This window comes from Megalobrama amblycephala, linkage group LG4, assembly GCF_018812025.1.
Source record: "Megalobrama amblycephala isolate DHTTF-2021 linkage group LG4, ASM1881202v1, whole genome shotgun sequence".
In the NCBI taxonomy this organism is placed as follows: Eukaryota; Metazoa; Chordata; class Actinopteri; order Cypriniformes; family Xenocyprididae; genus Megalobrama; species Megalobrama amblycephala.
The window spans coordinates 35,387,834-35,408,716 of record NC_063047.1 but is presented as its reverse complement, the minus strand read 5'-3'; the positions used below and the strand labels follow the sequence as shown (position 1 = coordinate 35,408,716).

Sequence of the window (20,883 nt, the reverse complement as noted above, 5' to 3'; positions counted from 1 at the left end):
GTATCATGCGCTAATGTTGACAATGGATGTATCGCAATGGCTCGTAGACACGCAGTTGTTCAAGCGTTTCAGTTTGACCCAGAATCTGATCCGGATAAAGAAGTTGCAACTCAGCGGCTACAGCAGGACGTCTCCGAATGGTTAGTTTAAAACATTGTGTCTGGATACGGTACTTTAGTTGGTTTATGTATGCTGTTACAGTTATTATCATGTAGCTAATGCTAGCCTACATTGTTGGCTCTTCATGTTGCTCTGATTTTTCTCTCATATATATATATATATATATATATATTTATTATCAGCTATAGACACTAACCAGCGCAACTAACGTAAATTAGTCAGATTATTACAAATAATTATTGCCATTATTACAAATACCTTTTCGGATAGTTGCCGTTGTGGAAAATGTGCTACCATGCCAACATCATTAATTTGTTTACATATTTTATATTTCATAAATCTTAATTTTTTTTACAATCTTATTACAATTACATCAAGCTCTGCAATCTGGAAATGTGAATATCGCGTGCGCCAACAGCAGAACAGTTATCCAAACAACAAAGAAATGTCCAACACTCGTGTTACAGTGTGTGTATTCACACACACACTTGATGCTGTCTACCTTTACATTAGCGACAGTAACTGGGTTGTATTGGTCCACGTTGAGGAAACAGTCGTCGGTGAAATGTGTGGCGCAGAACTATGGGAAGTTGTATCAGCGCATTACCAGAGAAAATAAAATTAACCCACTGTTTCTTCATAGGCTCGGATGAAGGAACTAAAAAAATGCTAAGGTGTTCATTTGTACATCTAAACACTGAGCAACTGCCATGATTCGCTCGTTTATAAGGCATGATGTCTGTCGAGGAAAAAAAATAATATTGTGCTCGAATGTCACTGTAGTAGCTCATTTTCTCATGGGCGGGCAAAGCAGAGAAAGGGGAGGTAACCTTTCCCCGTATGACGACATATAGGGAAGATTCCAGTCTGAGGTTTCATTTTCTCAATTTGCCCAGGGCTCGGGCCGTTTCTCAATATGCGTACTTGTCTGTACTTGTGTTCTTGTGAACTTGTGAAACGTCATCAGTCGCTGTCCAAGTACTGTTCCAATTCAAAGTTCACATCTAGCCAAGTTCAGTTCAAATTCCCGGATGTGTTCTTGATCCGCCCCTTTTATCGAGGATGCATCGAGAGGTGACTTGTGCAGACTTGAGACAGCCAGGTATCCCAGAATGCATCTCGCACTAACGAGCAAACGTCATAGTAAAGGAGAAAACCCGCATAATTTAAACATATTACTGTTATTATGTCATGATATGTAGTTTTAAGAGTTTTTCAGGCGAGAATGTGCTGGTTTAAAGCTCAAATTTGTGGTTTATTGATAAAGATATAAAAGCCTTTTATAATGGCTATTATTGAACATTAAAGCTGACATTTAACAAAAAGAGACAGAGTTGTGTTTTATGTTATAGCCTATTTCATTTCATTATAGTGAAGATAATCAGAGTATGCAGAAATAGTATTGTTTAATATTTTTGAAATATATACGAAAGGAGGCAGGGTTGTTTAATATTTCGTTTGGTTATAAATATAAGCATACATTGCAGATAATCAATCACTCGTTGCCTGAGGCTAATATGTTTTTGTTTGTTTTTTTAAATAAAATGAAAAGGGGCAGAGTGGTGTTTTATAACACATTTCGTTTTATTGTTGGCTAAAAGATATGCAGAGATAACCGGAGAAGCCGGAGCGAGCTGAGTGACGTATCAAGTACGCTGCTGTTCCATTTGCAGAATCACTGGACTTGTGTTCTCCCGTCCACGGGAGTTCGTTCTCCTGAGTCGAACTTGCCAAGTCCGAACCACCAAGGACACAAGTCCGAACTTTGCGAACTTGGTTTTGAGAAACGGCCTCGGTTTACACCCATCACCTTTTCTAGCCACTGAGGGACCATATGCAGGCTAGGGGAACTCATATTAATGTTAAAAAACCTCATAAAGTGAAATTTTCATGCCATGGGACCTTTAAGGTGTATCACTTAATTATCAATGTTCAAACAGAGACAAGACAATAGATAAATAAAGCCAAATCTTTAAAACGTGATTTATTGTTTTGGTAATCAGATACCCTACAAATCAGGATTAACAGAATTACATAGAAAGAAACACCAATAAAATTATCTGAGAATTAAATCTGCAATAAAAAGTTATGGCTATGGTGTAAGAAAAAATAATCACCTAGAGTGAGTCTGGCTTATTAAGCAGAAGAACCAGCCTCTCTAATAGTTCTGAGAGATTCGCTCTGGCAGAAATGGCTGCTGGCAGGGCTATAATCATGGCTTCTGGGAGAGGACCAACAGGATCCGGGCATATATTTATTCAGCAGAGGGAAGCTGCAAACCAGCTGCACCCTGATGACATGATAACGTTTGCTGCTAATGGTGAGGCTGAGCAAGTGCAGTGACGAGCCACCCAGCTGCAAAAACACCAGGGTCAGATATGTCTCTATTCCCCCTCACAAAAACAGAAAGAACAACACCAGCCCCCACCCTAAACAACACAAGTCTCGTAGCCAGATTTTTGACTTGCGGCATAAAGTCTAGTCATCATTGCAGCTTGTTCTGGCAAAGAAACTACTTAATCAGGAGACCATCTGATGGACATATAAAACAACAAACCATTTAAGGTGGGTTATCTGAAATAGATTAAACTAAATTAAATTAGTTCTACCTTGCAAACACAACTTTGTTTCAAGGCAAACTGATAAAAAAAAATTATTTTCTTTCCCCTAAGTTGCGTAGTGCAAGCCAGCACTTGCCATTTTTTAACGCATCGACGGTCAGTGAACGGACTGTGGGTGGTCCGTGAGAATGTCGTCCGAGACTAGAAAAACACATGATAGCTTGTAGCTTCTCACTTCTCAATATTGGTTGGGAGCACAACGGTTTTAAGAGGACGCCAAATGACCTGAAAATGAAACTTGACCTTCAGTTCCGAGGTCAGTATTGTGTGGTTATGTCCTTTAGCAAGGTACTTAACTCCAGATGCCTCAGTTAGTAAACAAAATAGCTTCACTGAGGAGTAATGTGTAACAAATATGCGCTCAGAACATAGCTGCAGGGATGCCCTTTGTCAAAGGAGATGAAGTAGCAAAGAAAACCAGTTGGGTGAGAAGGCACTTCAAGAGGTTCTGAAGAAAGACACTTCCTTCACATAATATATGTCTAACAAAACATTCTGCTGAAATGGTGAGGTTTGGCATTCCAGACACTAATTACATTAACAATTTTTTTTAGTATTTATTTACTAAATGACAAAATATCAAATTACATGGCTCCTTAAAATATTTGCATACAACAAAATCTTTTAATCATTCTTTTCTGTTGCGTGTAAAATTAATTACACGCAACGTAATGAGTGACTCAGTGACTGCTTGACTATTTTTAGTTTTGTTCTTTAGGTCACATTTAAGTTGCTTACAATGTTAGACTTCATGTTGATTTTCAGGTTAGACTGGTCACTCTAGGAAGTGATTCTTGAAGCACAATAGGGTAATACTACATCTTAACATTGTACAGCACCAATAGAGTGCATTATTGCCTGCTCACTTTTTCAGCAGCCTTAATTCCAGAATTTTCCCATTAATTTCCCCCCTTTTCGTTAAAGAGTTATAAGCTATGAACCAATTTGAAAATTGTACAAAAAGATAAAGAAACAAGACACGGCTGTGTACTTAAAGGTGCCATCGAATGGAAAATTGAATTTACCTCGGCATAGTTGAATAACAAGAGTTCAGTACATGGAAATGACATACAGTGAGTCTCAAACCCCATTGTTTCCTCCTTCTTATATAAATCTAATTTGTTTAAAAGACCTCCGAAGAACAGGCGAATCTCAACATAACACCGACTGTTACGCAACAGTCGGGATCATTAATATGTACGCCCCCAATATTTGCATATGCCAGCTCATGTTCAAGGCATTACACAAGGGCAGCCAGTATTAACGTCTGGATGTGCACAGCTGAATCATCAGACTAGGTAAGCAAGCAAGAACAATAGCGAAAAATGGCAGATGGAGCAATAATAACTGACATGATCCATGATAACATGATATTTTTAGTGGTGTTTGTAAATTGTCTTTCTAAATGTTTTGTTAGCATGTTGCTAATGTACTGTTAAATGTGGTTAAAGTTAACATTGTTTATTACTGCATTCACGGAGACAAGAGAGCCGTCGCTATTTTCATTTTTAAACACTTGCAGTCTGTATAATTCATAAACAACTTCATTCATTATAAATCTCTCCAACAGTGTGTAATGTTAGCTTTAGCCAAAGAGCACTATCAAACTCGTTCAGAATCAAATGTAAACATCCAAATAAATACTATACTCACATGATCTGATGTATGCATGCAACATGCATGACGAACATCTTGTAAAGATCCATTTGAGGGTTTTATTAGCTGTGTGAATTTTGTTTATGCTGTTTAAGGGAAGCGCGAGCTCCGGGGGGCGGGGAACGTGAGGAATTAAAGGGGCCGCAGCCTGAATCGCCGCATAGTTAATGATGCCCCAAAATAGGCAGTTAAAAAATTCATTAAAAAAATCTATGGGGTATTTTGAGCTGAAACTTCACAGACACATTCAGGGGACACCTTAGACTTATATTACATCTTGTAAAAAAACGTTCGATGGCAACTTTAAAGCACTGTTTAGTTTATTTGTATCTCTGTTCTACTGTATTTGTGCTATTGCTTATAATTAGTTTGCTCTTACTTTATTACTGATTGTTCACTTGCCTTTAATAATGTTTGAACTTTATATTAGTTGGGCTAGTAGTTTTTCTGTGGTATCAAAATTGAAAACAAGAAATATTGGTGTGATAAGCTTATTTAATAGAATACAAGGTTATTTTATTATTATTATTATTATTAAATTATTTACTTTTGTAGCGGGGCCAGTGTAAATTTTGGCAGGGCTAGTAAAAATGTGACCCAGTGCGGTAGAAAGAAATCCTTAGTATTGAGCCCTGACTTATAACTTAAAATAAACTTTGCTTTATCAGCCAAAGGTCTTTGTTTTTGTGCACCAGTATAGTTAAGACAGTACAAACATCAATGCATGTCTTTTCCATTTAAAAACATTGGCAGTAGTGTATGAATGTGAACGGCACAACGAGCAAAACTGGTTCATCTTCTCAATAGACTGGTTCTCCTCAACCCCCCACTGTTGACCTTGTCAAGTGTTTGCTTTGTAAGTAAGGCTGGTGCAACTGAATTCAGTGAGAAGCCCTTAGACAACTTCTTTTTAAGATTTATTCATACTGTCATGTTTCAGAGCTTTAAAAGTTCATGTCAGTTGTTCATGTACTACTTGCGTCTATTACTGATTTAGTGATTTTACTGATTTCGTTTTTAATTGTGCCACAGAAATAAGATGAATAGAGGCTCTTAATGATTTCATGATTCAGTAAATGCAAGAAAAACAGTGACTCACAGCTCCAGGATGAGAATGACCTCATTCTTGTTTTCAAACACATCGTGTAGGGTGATGACATTTGGGTGCTGGATTTCCCTCAAGATGCTGACCTCCCTTTCAATGTCCTCTTTGGAGACCCCTCGCCGACTAGATTTGCTGCGCCGCTTCTTGATAAATTTGGCTGCATATTCCACACCAGTGTTCTTATGACGGCATTTCTTTACCAAGGCGAACTGACCACTGAAAAAAAGAAAAAAATAGTGTTGTCATAATAGTGTTGCACAAACAACCAAATATTCAAGAGCCTGGTCATTCAAAAGCAAATTTAAATTATATATTAGGGCTGCACGATATATCGCATGAGATTGTCACACGCATTTCGTCAGTAAAGCCGGTTCCCTGATTACCGCTAAATCGCCATCACCTGCTTTCAAATGGAGCGGCATTTAATAGACAGAGCCGTAGATCACTGAAAAGCCACAAAATATCGCGTTCATTATCGAAGGCGATTCATCTGCGATATGAACGCGTTATTGCGTGGCTTTTCAGTGAACTACGGCTCTGTCTGTTAAATGGCGCTTCATTTGAAAGCAGGTGATGGCGATTTAGCGGTAATCAGGGAACCGGCTTTACTGACGAAATGCGCGTGACAATCTCATGCGATATATCGTGCAGCCCTATTATATATAATTTTATATTATATATATTTTTTTTTTGGACATTTATCTGGACATTTAGCAGAGATTTATTGTGTAATAAATGTAGAAAAGCAATATTTGTGCATCCAGAAAATGACACAATGCTCTAAAATTAGAAGAGAAGATGACACTTTAATGTGTGAATTCAGTTTTGCTCCTCTATAGCATATTGCCAACAGGCAGGACACCACATTCCCCTTCGACACGTTCCCATCTTAGTCTCCGTAAGCCACAACATGCATTCTGAACCACTGCCAGAAACCAACAGTCAGCCAAGCTGAACGGTCACAAATTGCCAACAAGATCAAGTCAGGCTGACCGTCACAATCACATTTAAATAGTAATATCAAGCTGTGTACAAATGTAAGAATTTCTTTTGAATGACATAAATAAGACCTAATACTTCAGCATATTAAACGCAAAACAGCATGATAACCGATTTCCCCACATACTGTGGATATTCATTGCTGTTCAATGGTTGATATTATCAGGGTGGATAACAATGACTCCCACACTACGCCATTCAAAGCCATCACACCAAACACACCAGTACAATACACAAACAAGCACAAGGCAAATTTGGTCCCCTGAAGCTTATAACTCTTCCGATCAAGCAGCATATATTGTGAGGAATATCTCAATAGGATCCTCTCAAAATGTCACAGCTCTGCAACAGCTCTGGCTCTTTTAAAAGAGGCTGTTATACAGCTGTTGGGAGGTTTCTTTCCACAGAAAAGACAATTGTTTTTGGGCAAAGAAACAAAAAACTAAACACCACGGAAAAGGAAAGTGGTCATTGGGATGGGGCTTTCTCATGCAAATACAAAACGCAGGGCCTCTATTCTTGCCTGCTCCACCTTTTGTCACCCAGACAGCAATCAGGCCCCACAGCAAAATGAGACAGTACATTTGCATTTTATCTGGGGCCTGAAAGGTTCGGAGAAAGCAGAGATCCTCGCTATGTAATCTTAAAGGAATAGTTCACCCAAAAATAAAAATGGTGTCATCATTTGCTTGCCTTTATGTTGTTCCAAACACATATGACTTATTCTATGCAACACAAAATGTGAATTTCTGAAGAATATCCTGACCATTTCTTTCCACATATTAAAGTGAATGAAGACTGGGCCTAAAATGATAAAATTAGTTCATGTGATTATATTCCATGTTATATATTGTGAAGCCATATGAGCTTTGTAAAAGAAACACACCTCAATTTCAATCGTTATTCAGTGATAATCTTCATATCCATATATTTTAAATGGTTAGTTTGGTCAAAAATGAAAATTCAGTCATTATTTATTCACCCTAATGTCATTCCAAACCCATAAGACTTTCACACATCTTCAAAACAAAATTGAAGATATTTTTAATGAAACCTGATCTGTCCCTCTGTCAAAAGTCCATTCCACCAAAACTATGATGCTTCAAAAAGTTCATAAAGACATTTTAAAAGAATTTCAAGTTAGTTCATTGTTAATTCAAGTAACTAATAACAGAATTTTCAGTAACACAGTTTAGTATAGGGGACACAAACTATTAACTACAACTTTTCTCTCAATAAACTCCTAATTTACTGCTTATTAATGGTTAGTAAGGTAGTTATTAATTTTCGGGTAGGATTAAGAATGTAGAATAAGGTCATGCAGAATAAGGCATTAATATGTTCTTAATAAGTACTAATAAATAGCCAATATTCTAGTAATATGCATGCTAATAAGAAACTAGCTAAAACACCCTAAAATAAAGTGTTACTGAATTTTTATTTCTGCGTAAACTATTCCTTTAACCACTGCAAGCAAATTGAGTCAGTATCGAGTTGAGTCCATTCACTAGCCGGAATCATCTGATCCAAATCATTCCGAACTGTTTTATGAACTGGATCAACCAATTCACATTAAAAGATTTGACTGATCATTGACTATTTTACATACGTATAGGACATTTCTACTTCTCAATACAGATGACAACACTGTCACTGAAAAAAGTCTTACATTTCGGTCTGCTCCTTAAACAAAGCCACTTCATATGGCTTCAGAAATCATAAGGGTCACTTTTATGATGTTTTTTTGTGATTCTGATGATTTCCCCAATTCCATTATATTGAAAATTGTTCTATGGAAGAAAGTGATACAGGTTCAGAACAACATTTTAATTTTTTAGTACACAAATCTTTTAATGAAGAACCAGAAAAGAAAGGAAAAAATCATTGACTATCAATCAACTATCACTGATTGCTTATAGTAAATTGTATTGTTATTTTTTGTTGACTATTATACTAAACAATAAACAAATAATAATGTACACAGGACTGGGCGCATTTCAAGAGCTGAAATAAAAAGCTGAAAATCAGAAAGTCATGCCTCATGGTTTTGACAGCGTTACTTTTGGCATTCAAGCATGTCTAAATGCTTTTGTCAGCGACACTCCTCAGTGAGAGGAGGGCATGGGTCTTCAGCTGTGCCAGTTTCCATAGCAGTGCTGGGGGCAGGGCAGTAGGAGAGGAGGGGGTCGTGTCAGCTAGAAAGAGGCCTGCGGAGCACAACAGTCCACAGCAAACATCGTCACACATAGCCCGGCAACCGGGCGACAATACACACGGCATGTTTTTCTCTTATACAAGTTAGTCCTTTTCAGAGCTGTTTCTGCCCGCTCTGAATGGGAGATGAGGCAAATGTGCGTATCAAGATGTCAGTGTAGCAGGGTTCATGCTCATGAAATCTGGAGCGCCATGGTGATGAAGAGCCATGGCAATCACAGCAGACTTTAAAGAGCTGGCCCAGAGGAAGTACTTTTTAGAGTGGGCACAAGATACACACACAAAGATGGGCACAAGATTTGCACAAGATACAAGTCCCCATTATTAAGGCTGAAGCTGAGCTGGCATTCATCTAGTGTCTGGAGTGCTGTAAGTCACTCAGGCTATGGGCCCTATTTTAACGATCTAAACGCAAAGTGTAAAGCGCACGGCGCAGGTGCACTCAGGGCGCGTCCAAATCCACTTTTGCTATTTTAACGACGGAAAAACGGTCCGTGCGCCGGGGCGCATTTTTTAAATGGGTTGTCCCTATTCTCTTAATGAGTAATGGGCGTAACGTTCAATAAACCAATCAGAGTGTCATCTCCCATTCCCTTTAAGAGCGAGATGCACTCGTGCCATGGCGGATTGCTATTTACATGGCGGAATTTGTTACATTATAAAATATAATACGTAACATTATAAAATACACTGACTTATTAAACACACCGATTCAACTGAGGAGTTCAACGAGTGATGTTTTGCTGAAATTACCAGTTAAGTGGCCAGTCAATCTTTCAGTTGGATGCAGGCTTTCAAATAGCTCCGCGCGATGAGTCAGTTAATATATATGTGTGTGTATTGGCACGATTGTTCAATTAATTAGCCAATTTCGTTCATCATAAGTAGTAATAGGCTGAATTGAAAATAGGTAGCCTAATTCTAATACACGCAATGACTATTCATCATTACATTTTTATATTTATGTAGCCTACACAATAATATTCTTTTACACTGTAATCCTTTTGTTTTTAATATTTGGCATGTTTGTGTGATGCGCATCCCTGTGTGTAATAAGCAAAGTCAACGCGCACTGTGGTCGCGCCCGGAGGCGCAGTTTCTACCAACGCGCTCTAACAAAAAAATATTGCGCCATTGACTTTAGACTTTAGACCAGGTTTGAGTTGGTCTATGGCGCAGTCTATTTTCAGCTCCTTAAAATAGCAATGCGCCGGCAATGTGCCTGAACACACCTCTTTTTTAGACCAGCACGCCCATGGGCGCACTAACTGGCGCAAATGCATTTACTAATTTAAGGACGCTGAAAGGGAAAACACGAACGGCACCGGACGCAAACTAGCAAACACACTTGCGCTGTGCCTTGCGTCGCGTTGCGCCGGGTGTATTATAGGGCCCTTTGTCTTAAAGTTATATGAGTTTTGTTAAACTATATAAGTTATTGCTATATGTGGTTAAAATTCACTAGTGAATTCAGAGTGAAAAAGTAAATCCAACACAATTTTTAGGGTATATGAAACTTCACTATGAAAAGATGGATATCTCTGAATACAAAAAAAAAAACAAGAACAGTGTAAAATTCAAAGAATTGTGTATAATAGATCCAATCATGTTGGAATCCACATCAGTTACATTAATTACAGTTACTGGACTTTGCCCTTTAGCCTATAAGGGTCAAAACATTTTCCACAGTCATGGGAAATGCTACTAGAGTACATCACATGACCTCTTTTACATTGTGCACCAGAAGGCACAACTTCTTAGAGGGCTGATTACTTCTGTATAAGATAAAGAAAGCACTGTCAGATTAAAATCCAGATTACGTTTTCCAGATTCATAACCAGGATTACAACCTGGGACTTGCATCACGTACAAGACAGAATGAAGCACAAAAATGTAGGTCAGTAACACTTTCAATGACAGAATATAAAGCTGATCCACAATAATTAATATTTGTTCATCGTGTGTTAAGAAAGTACCTTGAGGGAGTCTGAAGGTGAGTCCAACATGCAGATGCAAGACCTGAAGTAGTATTGAAAGCAAAGGGCTGTGTTTGAGAAAAGACACATACCTCCTGATTCAGTAAGAGTAGAAAGTGTTTCCCCAAGTAGTGACTTTCTGAAAACAACTGTTTAGATCGTCTTGAAAGAATAGTCAATATTTACTCATCTTCTCATTCACATTTTTTTCCCGCAAAAAAACAAAAAGAAACAAATATGGAAAACCTTTAAGTCTTTACCATACATTGAAAACTGTTATACACTGTTTAAAGGACAGCAAAAGACATTTATAATGTAACAACATTTTTGTTATTTCAGGTAAACGCAGTTCTTTTGAACTGAAAGAATCCTGAAAGTATAAAGGTTTCCACAAAAATACAAAAAAATATGACAATAATTTACAATATTACTGTATTTTTGATCAAATAAATACAGTCTTACCAACCCTTAACAGTAGCATATATATCCATATGACTGTGTGTATGGAAATGGTGTCATTCAGTCATACAATAGTTTTTGGATGAGGAACAGAATGAAATGTAAGTCATTATTCACTGATAATCTTCTCCTCCAGTGAGCTGTTAATACAAGAACTGCTCTGACCAGAGCAGATTTATTTATTTATGTATTTATTTCATGTTTGGAGCTTAACCATGAACTACTGTTGTAAGGGAAAAAAACCCTGAATGGAGATGCTTCCATTCATAACATATATATAATCCTTTGTTTCACAGAAGTAAGAAAGTCATATGGGCTTAGAACGACATTGAGAGTGAGAAAATAATAACTTCACTTTTGGCTGTACTATTCTTAAAAATGAAAATGCATAAAACGTCCGTAATCACTTGGACAGCTTTGTGGTGAAGTGATTGAGCAACATTCTCCTAGCAATACAGCCAGCATACACACCTTCTATATCAATATCAATTCTATATCAATTGTCATTTTAAATTCATTTTTCCATCACACGACAGATATTATACAGATGCCAAGGGGCAGAGCAAAGACATGGTAAAGATCTAATAAGAATAAATCAGAAACAGTCAAATGGTCAAAATATGTTTTTTATCAGTAAATGGACAGGGGGAAATGTAATAGTATGACTTTGCAATGCATCTGGAGCAGCGCTCCATGGCCAGGTTATGAACAAGCCTAAATGTCAACAACCCATTCAGTGGAAAATCACACTCTGTAATTATTCCCATAGGAGAGACCCCATGCATTAAGTGCAAGTTACACTCCCGCTCAACCTCGATGAGGCAAAATAGCCTATCATTAATAATGACTTAATTTGCATGTTTAAACCTAAAAGACGCATCAAAAATTATGTAAACAAAGAGGGCCAGCAAAGTCAGCTTTTACGCCCAGACACACACTATTGCGAGGGATTATGTTGTTCTTTGTTACTTCTTTGGAAAGAGGCTTCCAACTTTTGCAGTGAAACTTGAGCCAGGTTGTGGAGGAGGACTAGAGGGAGGGATGTGAACAGCCTCTGTTTCCCTTTTGCGTCCTGTTTTCTGTGTACCTATCGCAGTCCGGGCCTGCCTGAAAAGATCTTTAGACCAGGAGAGCCAAGAAAGAGAGATTTGCATTACTCAACACAAATGGGTGAGAATGCTGATTTGGAAAACCACATTTGCAGAATGCGTGCGTTTGATTCAGCACCACATTTATGATGACTGGGCACTCGTCTCGTGAAACCCTTATTGCGAGGATCACTGTTTATTGTTGATTTACTGCAATCCCCATGCATGATGTGAAGAACATGAATTTTCATAGCTCCATTATACTATTTCCATTTCAGTGCTTTTCCTAATTTTTTATTTGTCTTTTTTTTCTCCCAACACAATACATAAATAATAAAAAAAACACCAAATAACCACCTAAACACATTATCCATTCATTTAATATAATGAGGTAATTCAAGTAATTTAATTCCAGAATGATCATTTTGGTTGTATGAGTCAATCCCTCCACAACTCATACAAGTGCAGGGGCGTATTCCCACAGGGGAACACTTTGTTTGCAGGTGCTTTAGTCTTTTATGTAGCCTGCTATCTTCTGAATACTCAATTATGGATCATTCTGAGCTTTTTGAACAAAAGTATGTGTCAAAGGCAATTCTGGCAATGCCCTGTTACATTTTGTACGAAATGCAAAATAACAAGCTGCGCAAATAAGATCAGAGATGTTCCTGTCAGATGGGAGGCCTTTGTCATGACAGGTTGAGGATGAGCATGAATGCGCAAATATAAAAGGTTGGCAGGTAAGAAACTCTGAAAAATGAGAGATCCTTCACTAAGTGGTGGGTTCCTAATGAAAACATAATGCCAGGTGCACTTCCATTAGCGTAACACACACGGACAGTCCTAACCAGCCAGCACTGCTCTGGATGAATATTTAAGTGGGTTAACGTGGTCTGAATACAGATTCCTTGTGCCTGGCTCATTCTTCAGGCAGGATTTGAATGTCATTGTCAAAATCCCCAGCATCAGCCTGACCTGGTGTCATGGCAAAATCACCTTTACGACAATGAAGACGTAATGATCACGGGCGAATAATGAAGAGGGGGGCTGATCGAATGCCACTATCTCCAGGGCTTGTTCCCTTTTTCTTGGTTTCACTATTGTACATCTGTTTTACTTCATTTTGATGCATTTTCTTCCAAATGACCCTCCCTCCTGTGTGCGGTTGAACACCATTCCAGGTTGCCATTAGGATTCAGAGCACCTTTGTTGTGCTGCACAGCCATTATGCAGCATTTTATCCACTGAGATACACAGATGCCTCATCTCTTGCTGACCAAGGGAATGAACAGCCTGTTTTGAATTATATTTTATTCTATTGCATATTCTAAATGCTAAAAAGTCACAAATAGACAAATCTTCATGTTTAAACCCAAAGCACACTAAATCTGTGTCTATAAACATAGCAACCATTATCAGACACGATCAGACGATACATTCACACTGCAGCAAAATAAATAAATAATACAAAAAAAAAATTCTAGTCATGTTTGGAGCATTTAAAGGGAAAGTTCATCCAAAAATAACAATTATGTCATTAGTCCACTTCTTCATACAAACTTATTCCAGGTTCAGACTACACAATATTTTTGTCTCTTACTGTCACTGTGTCATATTATGCAATTTTGACTCTTAAATTCTTATGATGTCGTGGACAAGAAGCCTTTCAGACTACACATTGCTTCCCCACCAATCATTGCTTGCCGTCTTTAATGACGTTTGTGATGTCATTGAGAAGGCAGAACTATTGACTGACTTCCGGAAACAAGAACATAAACAAACGTTTAGCAAACATGCTACCGAAGCGGCATGTTAGCTTAATGCTAATTCTCGCATTCACTGGTGCTGTGTCCTAAAAGTATGTACTGTTTTTGTAAATAAAAAGTACATTTGAGTGTGTAGCAGAAGAGTATGCGATCTTTGGGACATACTACCTCGTCATAACTGCGTCTTTAACGGACGTTCTGTTGCTTAGTTACGCAACCTGTACCTGTTTAAATTGCCCTGTCAATCATCTTGTCACAGTTAAAATCCTCCACATTCAATTAAATTTAATTTCCTACCGTTTCGGAGAGAAATGTAGTCGGACGTTTATCTGCCAGTCATGGGTCTTTCATGCAGAGAACTCTCCTCATCTTTGCATAATGATGCATTTAAAAGTTAATGACCAAACGCATCGTTATAAAAGTTCACAATGCTGTTGCAGATGAAATATAATGTGGATAACATTTCATAAATATCTTTTTGTCAGGTTGGATACTGATTATTAATCATTCAAGCCCCTTTATCTTAACCGCTCTGCTTAACCGTCAGACCTCGCACGTCCATAATGTTTGTAGTTTTTTTAACACTTTTTATTCGTATTTGTAGTTCTAATCGAATCCTCGTCCACATCGCAATGTGTTATGGGCAATATTAGCCGTTAGAAGTGTACACGGATCTGCACTTTCCGTGCAGATTCTAACCGGAAAAAGTAGACCATCCGGGTATCTTTGGAATACTCATTTCAACATACTACGATTTGGGACATACTATTTCTTTTTTCGAATACTATTTAGGACGGATAGTATGCGAATTGGGACACAGCATGGGTTGCTGAAGCGCCTCTGCTATCGTTTACCAGCATTTATCTTTTTCTCTCTGTTGTGATAGTCCCTCGAGGAACATCATATTGTTGCCATAACTCCACGAACCTTTCCTTTATTGCATAATTCCACCTAGCAGCACCAATACCATCATCTCTCTTTCATTTCGGCAAGTTTGAAAGCGGCGTACAGATGAGATTCTGTGCTCCTATTGGTCCATGTTACAGATGCGAAGGAACCCATTGTGGAAAACCGGAAAAAGAATTATTGCATCGTGATGCCCATTGTCTTTTACGAATCACCACCTCACCCTACGTCAAAGGAATCGTGCCAAAAATGGGATGATATGATTTAGTCTGAACCCGGCATCAAATGGCATTCTTCTGTGCAACAAAAGAAGACATAATGCAATGTTCAAGCTGCTCGTTTCCATACAATGAAAGTGAATAATGAACATGAATGTTAAAGGATTAGTTCACTTTCAAATTAAAATTTCCTGATAATTTACTCACCCCCCTGACATTCAATATGTTTGTCTTTCTTTCTTCAGTTGAAAAGAAATTAAGGTTTTTGATGAAAACATTCCAGGATTTTTCTCCATATAGTGGACTTCAACGGACCCCAAAGGGTTGAAGGTCAAAATTACAGTTTCAGTGCAGCTTCAAAGGGCTTTAAATGATACCAGACGAAGAATAAGGGTCTTATCTAGTGAAACGATCGGTCATTTTCTAAAAAAAATAAATAAATAAATAAATGCTTTATATATATATATATTTTAAAAAAAAGTAGTATATGCTTTATATACACAAATGCTCACATTGAAAATGCTTCCGCCAGACCGCCTTCCGTATTCTTCAAAAAGCTTAAGCTGCATGTCCTACACCTTCCCCATTCAACTTACGGAACTAAAGCGGCGTAATTTGAATACGGAAGCAGTTCTGGCGGAAGCTAGATATTTGACTTGTTTAAATATGGATTTTTTTTTTTATACAAACGCATCGCTTCGCTTCAGAAGAACTTTATTAACCCCCCCGGAGCCATGTGGAGTACACGTTTATGATGGATGGATGTGGATGGAGGCACTTTCTTCTGCTCATATTCGTGGGTCCCGTTCACTGCCATTATAAAGCTCAGATGCATCAGGATATTTATTAATATTTCTTCGATTATGTTCATCAGAAAGAAGAAAGTCATAAACACCTAGGATGGCTTGAGGGTGAGTAAAGCTTGGGCTAATTTTCATTTGAAAGTGAACTAATCCTTTAAACAAGATTTTTAGTGAATAACAACTCCGGCTTAAGAAAATGTGGATGGATGGATGGATGGATGGATGGATGGATGGATGGATGGATGGATGGATGGATTTATTTGAGCTCAAAAACAGCTTGGACATTCTTTAAAATATCTTCTTATGTGTTCCACAGAAAGAAAAAAAAAAAGTCATACCTTTTTGAAAGTAAATTATTTCATTTTTTATCCCTGTAATATAAACTGGAGTAGAAACAATTTCCACTCAGAAACTGCTAGAAGATTTCACAAACAATTACAAGTAACAGATTGAATTAAACATTAAATTTTGAAGTAAAAAAAAAAAAAAAAAAAAAATGTTTTATTTACAAGAGTGTAGTTATGTTCATATGTTCATTCAAAGTGATTGACGTCTTCTATAATCTATAACCCAGTCAGTCAATGTTTTTGTATGCTACCTCATAAGAAACATTGGAAGTCTGTCTGAAAATTAACATGACATTATGTCTAATGGTGTAGAGCAAATTCAAGTGAGCTCTTAGATAACCGTGCAAATATTTAATGACTACAATCGTTATTTCTCTGTAGATCATTTATAAATTAAATTTACTTGTTACAGCTGTCTTCAGATGCTATTTTTCACCAAAATTTTGTCCAGCGATTCTACTGTTAAATTCTAAGACTGTCACTGATCGAAGATCTCTACTACAAGACCTCAGAAGATCCACCCTCCCGCTGTTCTTAGACCAGGCTCAACGGAGCAATATGAAGAAAACGCAGCTGGAGGGCAGAATCCTGCTGTAATCCACATCAAAAAGAGTGATGGGCTCATCAAAACACTTTAATACCAGATAAAATGTCAGCATATCACGAACAGTGACCTTTGAACCCATTACTCAGCCTCATCGGTGACTGCTGACTCCTCTGCGTGTGCCAAAGAGAGAAACACTAGACCGAACCACTTTACAAAGGGAATGGCAATTAATTGCTCATCTTATTTGAAGCCATGTGAAATGTAAGCACACAGCAGTAAAACCTAAACACTGCATAAAATGCATTTGATATTGAATGACTGCAGAATATTGCTCAGAAAAGTGCACAATGAGACAGCTGTCAACACTTTTTAAAATGCAGAGTGCAGACATTGTCGATTACGAAGGACACCTACCAATTTTGCACGCTAGCTTGCTCATTTGAGCGGGAAATTGAAAAAGGCAAAGGAGAACAAGGAAGCAGAAAAAAAGAAATTCAAGAAACAGTTTATCCCTTTCATTTCAGAGTACAAACCACATATTGATATAAAAACCGGCAGACCACCAACCTTGGAGCAAAATAAAGATGTACAATTCACAAGAGAGATCTGTGATGATTACTAGAAGGAAAAAAAATATATTGAACCTCAATGTTTTTTTTTTGTTTTTTTTTCCAAGATGCCAAGTGAGTTGTTGGTTTTTTCCAGCTTTGGTTTCATTCCCTTCGGTCTCACCTCAAGGAGTCATTGTCAGGTGGCTCAGGGAATGTGTTTGCTCCCATCTTGCTTTTAGAGTGTTTACACTGTGGAAACGAGATGCATTTTCACCTGGTGCAAAACCAACGTCATGCAAGCTTAGAATAGCAGCAGTGAGATGAAAGTGGTCTCAAAGGCCTCCATCCACATGCGTGAAGGGAAAACTCAACCAAGGGTTTCAACTCAGATGGGATTCAACAACCAAATACAAGAAAATCCCAGGTACTTTTTGTTGGTTAATATAATATAAAAAGTTACTATAAGGGTCAATCACATAATCAGCATTAATTATGCATTTTTTCTTCTGATATCATAAAAGAAATTAGAAATTTCAAACATGCTCATCATAGAAGATTTCTATTCAAGTCAATGCAAGTATGAACTGAATTAAGTATTTCTGAATATATTAATAGATTAACAAAAAATTGGTTGGATGTGGTTATGATTGGAGGGAAAAAAGCAAAAAAAGGACAACATTAACACTATAGTGTACATTTCATATTGGCCTCTGCCTCGTCTGATAATAACTACTTTGTATAATCATGTCGGCTGGGTTTCGACCCCTGCAAGCTTTATGACAAAGCAGCTTTTGTGCCGGCCCACCATTGGCTCGTCAGGGTGTTCAGTGGGGTGCCTGACTGGTTAGCACAACACGGGCCCCCAGATTGCTTTCAACAACCTCCATATTATTACACCCAAAGAGCCCAGCGATAAGAGTGGCTCATAATCTAAGCCGGTCTGATCCATAAATAATTCTGAATTCTGAAAGCACTACAGTATCAGGATTATCATACAATTTATCCCACCATTTCTTGAAAGCCTCACACTTTTGAACTTTTGAGCGAGGGAGACACACCTGGGAATATGGCGCTGTTTCAGCTACCCTCATTTCCTCTCACTTCCTCGTGTCTCCAGTCCAAGCTGTTCTTTTACGAGACTTAGAAAACAAAGTTGCCTCCTGGCAGCAGACCCTACGCAGCCAGCGTTCCTGCCAAACATCTACTTTTTGAACCATCATAAAGGCATGGAGTCTAACTTGGCGTGCTTCAGATGGTGGGGCACAGCATTAGCCTTGCTGGATAGCTGGGGCTTAATTAATTACAAAAGCTGTACAGAGAGTAGATTGAGCATGGAATCGACAACTAAGGTGAAAACAGCGTGAAAGTAACAAATGATGAAGGTCCTGAGCCATAACAGGCTGCCAGTGATTTGCCAATATCAAACAAGGCCAATGAGCACTCGTGTGCACCACACAAAACTAGACATAGACATGACTTGCATTCGATTTCAATAGAGTTTTCTATTATTATGCTGCTAAGCTAACAACGTAATATTCTAATAAGGGGCTCTTTACATTAGGGATGCAACGAAATGAAAATTCTGGGCTGAAACCGAAAATTTAGGATGCGCTTGGCTGAAAACCCAAACTGAAAATAAATAATAAATGAATTAATCAAAATTATTTAATGATCAACACTCAAATAGCTAAAACTAAACCACTCTATGACCTACAAGCCGTTTTATTCATGTCAAAACACTGACTGAGAGATTACATGAGACAGGATTCATTTCGACAAGTTGTAAGGTATCTTTCAACATACCTTCTGATGTTCACCCATGTTTATTTCATGCTGTAACTAGTAAAGAGGAAATTAGATGATCAGTTCACGTGCGCTGCCGCTTGAACTGAGCGATCTGACACTACAGCAATCTGCCATGCCATAATAATAAAGAGGGCCAAAACTTCATTTATTGTTTGAATTTCAATAAAATCGACAGAATTTTAAAGTTGAGACTTTGCTTCATATTAAAAGTAACAAAGCGTGTTGTGATTATTGGATGGCAGACACGCTACAAAAGTTTAGTGAAGTTTTGTTCACGCTGCACATAAACAAAAAACAGCACAAACTAAAATGTTTTAGATTTAAGAAACCATATCATTACCGATTAAAATCGAGGAATTAATATTGTCAATCCAGAGCTGTCTGCTGAACACAGTCGAAACGTGCTACTGGAAAAGCAGTAATTAAACGTCTGTTTCTGTCACTGATTTTGGTCCTCTAAAACCATTTCGACTTGAAACCGGAAATAGCTGTTTAGGCCGAAAATTTCCGTTTGGTGCGTTCCTCCTTTAATGGCTCAGTAATTTTTTTATAAAAGATCAAAAGTAAAAACTTATCCTAGTCTGAAATTTCACCAGAGTGCAAGTTTCTGTTTATTCTAGTAATAGTTCAGCTACGCGTTTTTATACACAATTATCAAAAGTTTGGAGTCAGTAAGAAAAGAGGTCTCTTACTCTCACAGACAATACTTAGTTGATCAAAAATACAGTTTAAAAAGCAGTAATATTGTTAAACACTATTACAACTATTTAAGAAAAAATCATCTTCATGTTCATCCATTTCTTTTTTAGAAGTGATACATAGAAAATTCAAAATAACTGCATTTATTTGAAATACAAAAAATATTGTAACATTATTATTAACGTATTTACTGTCACTTTTGATCATTTTGTCCATATACATATGGACAGTTTTTTTTCTATTTCCCCCCACTTCAACATTTTCAAGTCAACATTTTCGACTCTAAACAAAAAACAAATCAAGTTTTTTCTGTCCTTACAAATGATTATCTGCTCAAATATCTGTCAGTTGTACTGGTTCCAGTTGTGCATATGTACAAAATACTTTTAGAATGAGGATATGCAAATTTTCTTGTTTAGCTTCAAAGAGAAAGAGGAAGAATTATTTGTTATTTTTAGAATTATTTTTATCTGTTCAGTATGAAGATATTTTCAACGATATGAGTTTTCCCTGCTCAAAAGACAGCATTGCCACCAACCAGATCAGATCACTAGTGATGGGAACAGCTTTCAGGATATGTGACTGTGCTGTTCACTTACAGTGTATCTTAAAGGGTTAGTTCACCCAAAAATGAAATTTCTGTCATTAATTACTCACCCCCATGTCGTTCCAAACCCAGAAGACCTTCATTTGTCTTCAGAGCACAAATTAAGATATTTTTGATGAAGTCTGAGGTTATATGATCCACACATAGGCAGCAACAACATTGCACCTTTTGAGGTCCAGAAAGACATCATTAAAACGGTCAACGTGACTACAGTGGTTCAACCTTAATATTATGAAGCAACGAAAATACTTTTTGTGTGCAAAAACAAAACAAAAATAACAACTTTGCTCAACAAATTCGTCTGTCCCCGTCATACTGCTACACTACTTCCGTTGCAGAGCTTCAGTGTTTATGTCCGAAGACGGGCTCAATATTGGCCGATACTGAGCCGTTGT

The 20,883-nt window shown here is 37.6% G+C and overlaps 1 protein-coding gene across 3 annotated transcripts in view; it reads right to left on the bottom strand.

The window, feature by feature from the left end:
• dapk1 (death-associated protein kinase 1) overlaps positions 1 to 20,883 on the bottom strand; it is an 84,881-nt gene that overhangs the window by 45,113 nt on the left and 18,885 nt on the right. For all 3 annotated transcript variants that reach the window (XM_048189059.1, XM_048189057.1, XM_048189058.1), the window contains one exon: positions 5,497 to 5,718. In XM_048189059.1, the coding sequence (XP_048045016.1) occupies positions 5,497 to 5,718 (222 nt within the window). The remainder of the gene's footprint in view (positions 1 to 5,496; positions 5,719 to 20,883) is intronic.